This window comes from Euphorbia lathyris, chromosome 7 (assembly GCF_963576675.1).
Source record: "Euphorbia lathyris chromosome 7, ddEupLath1.1, whole genome shotgun sequence".
Lineage (NCBI taxonomy): Eukaryota > Viridiplantae > Streptophyta > Magnoliopsida > Malpighiales > Euphorbiaceae > Euphorbia > Euphorbia lathyris.
Genome location: NC_088916.1, coordinates 49,048,459 through 49,053,906, shown reverse-complemented (window position 1 = coordinate 49,053,906; position 5,448 = coordinate 49,048,459). Strand labels below are relative to the sequence as shown.

The following is a 5,448-nucleotide window of genomic DNA, read 5'->3' as shown; positions in this document are numbered from 1 at the left end:
ACAAGAAGACATCACGTTATGCTCTTATCATATGGAGTGCATCTACATGGCATTATTCATAGGGTCTGTTATCCTAAACTGCGACTGTACCAAATTAGCCCATACCGATTATCAACACTCATGATCTAAAAGTAGACACCACAAAAAGCCACATCAAAACAAAACACTAAACATAATGACAATAAATTAACTTGTCTCCTACAAAACTCCTCTTTTGCAGCTAAAACTTCAAATTTCATAATGTGGTAAATGTGATGGGATTTTCCAAGCTATGTACTTGTGTAACTCATCCCATAGACCAATAATAATGATTGACAACTATAATGAGGCAGAAATTCTTCAAGGTGACTATTGAAATTGTAAGCACCGCAAGACATCCTTTTATATATAGTATTTCTTTGCTCATTAAAGATTTCAATTAGTGCACTATAATTCTTCATTTTCGAAATCCAAATAATTTAAACAATAAACACTAAGACTTTTGGCCAGAACATTTTCTATTGAAGTTAAGAGAAGTCAAACAGATCAGTTCCAATACAAGTATGAACCTGGTACAACATAAATAACCTGATGAAGTGTAACAAGTTAGAAGTTTCATGGACCTTTTGCACCTTTTATGGCATTTGGGAAGAAAAAAGATGAGGATTGATGGCATGAGTTGTTGAGCCTGCATCCAAGGTTAAGATATCAATTACGATACACCAGATGATGTGGTTTTCACTGTTTGATTTGTATCTAATGGTGCTTGTGATGTTCCTCCCCTGCACATTTCCTTCATGTTGCAACAAAAATTGCTGTTAATCCCAACAAGAAATTAGTTGAATTCATCATATTTGATACTACAACTTACCTTTGACGATGTGGATAAATTAAAGGGTTCATAGTGAACCTGCATCAGTGGCTCAAAACCAAAGGAGGTATCCGAAGAAGGGATGTTTGGTGCAGAAGGCGGAATTATTGGCTGATTAGAGACTGTGTTCCGGTTGGGAAGTCGACTGAGACCAGTTTGTGCTGAGTTCTCATCGTGCTCAGGAAATGCTCCTGTTGCTGCATTGGTATTTAATAGTCCACTACCTTCATCAAAGACCATTCCTGTTAAGGGCAGTTGCAAAGGCTGCATAACTCCTGGTAAGCACATTGGATGCAAGCTCAATCCATTTCTCATCGTTAACATCTGCAAAAGCAATCACAAAGAATACTGATAATTTCATTTCCTTTTTTCCTGTTTCTTGATCAACAAAACTAAGTAGAAAACTTCATGGAATGCACACTCCATAGAAGTAGCAACATATAAGAAGTTGTTGCAAATTTTTAAACTAGGCGGTGTTGCGCTAATTCCTCCTATGTCGGTTCATAAGAGGCTCACAACCTACCTCCGTATCCATGAACAGTCCAAGGGATGCACATAAATTTAAGGCACTGCAAAAGGTGCTTCAGTGAGTTTTCATCACTTGGCAAGTGCTTCAGTGAGTTTTCATCACTAGGCAAGTGCTATATAAGAAACGAATTGATAAAAAGCATTGTCAATTTGAAATGGAGAACATTGTTTTACTCCATTGGTCAGCAGGGAAACAAATTATGCACCTGTAACCCACTCCATAGCTATCCTTATTAGCTGCCTTAAATTAACAAATTATGTTAATCAGACTTCAAGTATCTCAAAACTAATCGACATTCAAGGTAATCCATTGAACTCTTCACCTAACCGCACCACATTGACACAAGCAGAAATTATTAGATGTAACAGATGCTGTGAAGGAATGCAGTTTTTGGTTGTAGGATGAAATAAATTTGGTGGAAACAAATAGCATTTGTTGTAGGATCATAGCATGCACCCAGATGCTCAGAGAAATAAGATTGAGAAAACATGAATATAAGAGAGTTGAGTTGAGGCATCAAGGATCGGAGACTATTCTAGGGAGCTCCCACAATTGTATTACTTCACGCAATCTACAAATGCAAAGTAGTCACTAGCCAACACTATTAGTATTCACAATTTTCACCTCATTACCATTTGCTAAAATGTACTTTGTCCTTTTCGATAGTTCGACATGATAGCTTTAATAAACATAAGCTGTTTAGTTTTAATCATAGCAACATAATGTTTTATACTACTAGTAGCCACCAGCAATAAAAATTCAAAATTCAAAAAAGAAAAAAGTGTTAGATACCAAAACCATTTCTCTCTTTTATTTTCACGTTGAATTCAGCAACCAATGCAACATGTTATAGCTTTTTGCTTCACTTAGAAAGACCTACTGTTTCCCCATCATAAGCAAACAACAAATTACATCTTCAAAATCAATCGACATGAACAGTATATGAGAATATATAACTAGATTTGCAAAATAAGTGCTAGTTAACATATCCTTAGAACTGTGTAGACAAAATAAAACATTATACATCTTTACTCCAACTGTACCACACAATAGAGAGATCGAAACTTTGAACTCTCCCTGTTGAAGATCTCATCCACAGAAACAAGGTAAAAGATTGACGGATTGGAAAAGATGAGACAATACCAAGCGATCAAACTTGAAGTCTCATCAGCAAATTCTAAACAAAAATTGAATGGACAAAACTGACCTGCACTTGAAGCTGAAGTTGTTTCAAGTATTCGATCGCCTCGTCCAGCATAGAAGCCTTGTCGGTCTATCATAGTATGACAAATAACATCAAATTATTTCTCCCAAACGTAATATTGCAATTTTAGAGCTTAAAAGACCGTTGGTGAATTACCTTATTAGAATTTGGAATAAGATTTTGTAATGCCTTCATTTTCTCATTAATCCTGCTCCTTCTCCTCTGTTAACAATTCAGCCATTTCCAATAAAATCAAATTGCCAATTTGAAAAAAAAAAAATTTAAGAAAACATACAAAAAAAATCTGAGAAGGGATAACCTTTTCAGATAAATTATGAACTTCTGCAGCTCTGCTTCTCTTGGAGGAACTTCTAGGTCGCACTGTTTCGGATGGCACTTCTGAATCCTTCTAAATGGAAAACACAATAACACATCATCACCAAAATTTCGAATAATTGATAATTCTCACTCGTAAGTGCAAGCAGAATTTCAGAATATAAATCGTGAAAAAAAAAACATTATGTTGAGAAGAGAGAACGTTTACCTCACCATCGCAGCTTAGATCACCTAGATCATGCTCCACAGAGACTCCCCTCTTCAGACCAACCGAAGAGACAACGTTTTCGGCACTCTCTTTCGCGAAATAACCAGCATGATCGGAGAAATTTAGAGAAGAGTTACCGGCGCCGGGTCGGCAATCTGAGAGGGAGCGGCCAAAGAACAATTCAGCAGTGTCAGACGGAGGAGGCGGAGAAGAAAGAGCATGGTGGATAAATTTAGAAGAAGAAGAGGAAGAAGGATTATGGAGAAGTTGATGAAGGAAGGAAGAGATTTCTTCAGGCTCCGGTGCCGGAGATGGAGAAGTTCCGTAGAGATCCGCCATGGGATAATAATAAATGAAGAGAGGATTGATTTTTTTAGAATATATTTTTTGGAGTCTGGTTTCTGAGCAAAACCGCCAGTAGCAATTTGTGCTTCTCTTTTTCTGTGCTCTGTTTGCGTGTGTTGGCTTTAGCTCTCCTAGGGAAAGGGTTTATGGCTTAATCAATGCTTTTCATCATAATTATAACAGTCAAATTTGATTAATCTCCCGCCTTAATCAGAATAGTTTTCTTTTTAGTCCCCTGTTTTTCATAATTGAACTTAAACCCCTTAAACCAACAATCATTTATTTCTTATTCACCCCTCTACTAAGGTAAAAAGTGTCTTTATACCCCAAATCTTTTATTTTTGTTGATTAAGCTTTTTTTTATATTTCAATTTGACATATTAAGCCCCAATCAACTATAATCACATCTATAAAAAAAAATCAATTCCTACAACTAAAACTTTTTTTGATTAGAAGTGGGAGGGAGCGAACGCTCCTACCCATTTATTAAAAAGAATGAAAAAATAAAATTCGCACAACTAAAATGAAATTTCAAATCTAAATTAAATAAACATTAAATTTTATTGTTATGACCAATTTCTTAGTATGTAATTATAATCAATTCATAATTTAATATGTTAATATTAAAATTTAAGGGTTTAATAAAATAAATCTAAGGCTGTAAAATGTTTTTTTGAAGAAGGGGCGAATATAAGAAGGGAAAGGGGGGGAAAGTGTAAAGTAAAAAATAAAAAGAGGGTGTAAAGTCAAAGAGACATGTTAAGAAATGGCAGGGGCTTATCCAGTAATAATGTCAGCTTAGCCTGAAACAGAAAGGAGCAGCTAATAAATAAATTTCTCAAAGAAATAAAGAAATCAAAGATTGCAATTCCCGATGTCGCTTTTCATTGCGTATTTGGATTCAACAAAATCATATACGTTTCTTGACTCTAATTTCCACCTAATCCCATTCCTCTAAATTTTGAATTAGGAACTTTTTTGTTTTCTATTTGTGTGGGCTACACGGGTGTTGTTCAACATAGCCTCCATTTTCCATCCCTTTCCTCCTGAAAAGATAAAAATACCCTTAAATCTTTTGGGTGGGAAATGGATGCTTTTTTTCCTCTCCCGACACGCTGACGTGAGGTAATCACGCCTCACCACAACGTGAGGCGTGAGGCTATCACGTCTCACCATAGGTGCGCACGTGATAGCCTCACGCCTCACCTTATGGTGAGGCGTGATAGCCCCACGCCCGCATGGCTGGATGGGGGAATAATTTTTACGGAACGGATGGTTTATTGCGGATTACACAAATTAACCTTTTACAAATAAGTTTTTACTCAGATTAACCTTTTAGAAATAAAAATTAACAACATAAACATTAAAATAAATTAATAAACATAAAATAGTACGTATAATCTCAAAAGCTTACAAAATGTGAGGCTTTATAATAAGTTCTAGTAGATAAAAACAGATATCAGTTCGCCCGGCGCCACGCATCCATAGACTCATTCATCTCGCTCCTAATAAGTGGAACCTACTCATCATTTCGGCCGACAGTCGATCGATGAGTGATACGCCACAACCAGCTAACCCACTGTAGAAAAATAAATATTAAAAAACAAACACATGTAAACTAATAATAAATAATAATAAACTTATATGTTCGCTGTTGGAGAGAGCAAGCTCGACCAGTCCATCCTGTGGGGCATGAATGAGATGAGGATGTGAATATCGCATGTACCAGTCCATGTATGCAGCATCACAAGCAGTGGGATTGTATCTAACTGGTTGGCATCTCCTCCGATCAATGTCCCGAGCCGATGGAAATCTCTGCGGGGTATCATCAACTGTGACAGATGAATGCGTGAGCCTGTACGATAAAGACTTGCATGGCCGTATTGCTCTATTAGGTCTAATGCGCTCAGCCGGGATAGATTGAGTATATCCGATCTGACGTAATACTCGATCTGACATATACGGCTCAACAATGT

The 5,448-nt window shown here is 36.6% G+C and overlaps 1 protein-coding gene across 2 annotated transcripts; it reads right to left on the bottom strand.

The window, feature by feature from the left end:
* Window positions 1-412: 412 nt before the first annotated feature.
* Window positions 413-3,612, bottom strand: LOC136201401 (transcription factor SPATULA-like). Of its 2 annotated transcripts, none has more exons than XM_065992065.1 (6): window positions 3,128-3,612; window positions 2,903-2,992; window positions 2,740-2,805; window positions 2,587-2,652; window positions 851-1,174; window positions 413-772 (listed from the first exon to the last, which is right to left on the bottom strand). In XM_065992065.1, the coding sequence occupies exons 1-6, from the start codon at window positions 3,464-3,466 to the stop codon at window positions 692-694; spliced, it is 966 nt and encodes a 321-aa protein (XP_065848137.1). In that variant the 5' UTR covers window positions 3,467-3,612; the 3' UTR covers window positions 413-691. The 2 variants fall into 2 exon arrangements, with proteins under 2 accessions (XP_065848137.1, XP_065848138.1); XM_065992066.1 differs by having other exon boundaries at window positions 2,903-2,989; window positions 3,128-3,611.
* Window positions 3,613-5,448: the final 1,836 nt, after the last annotated feature.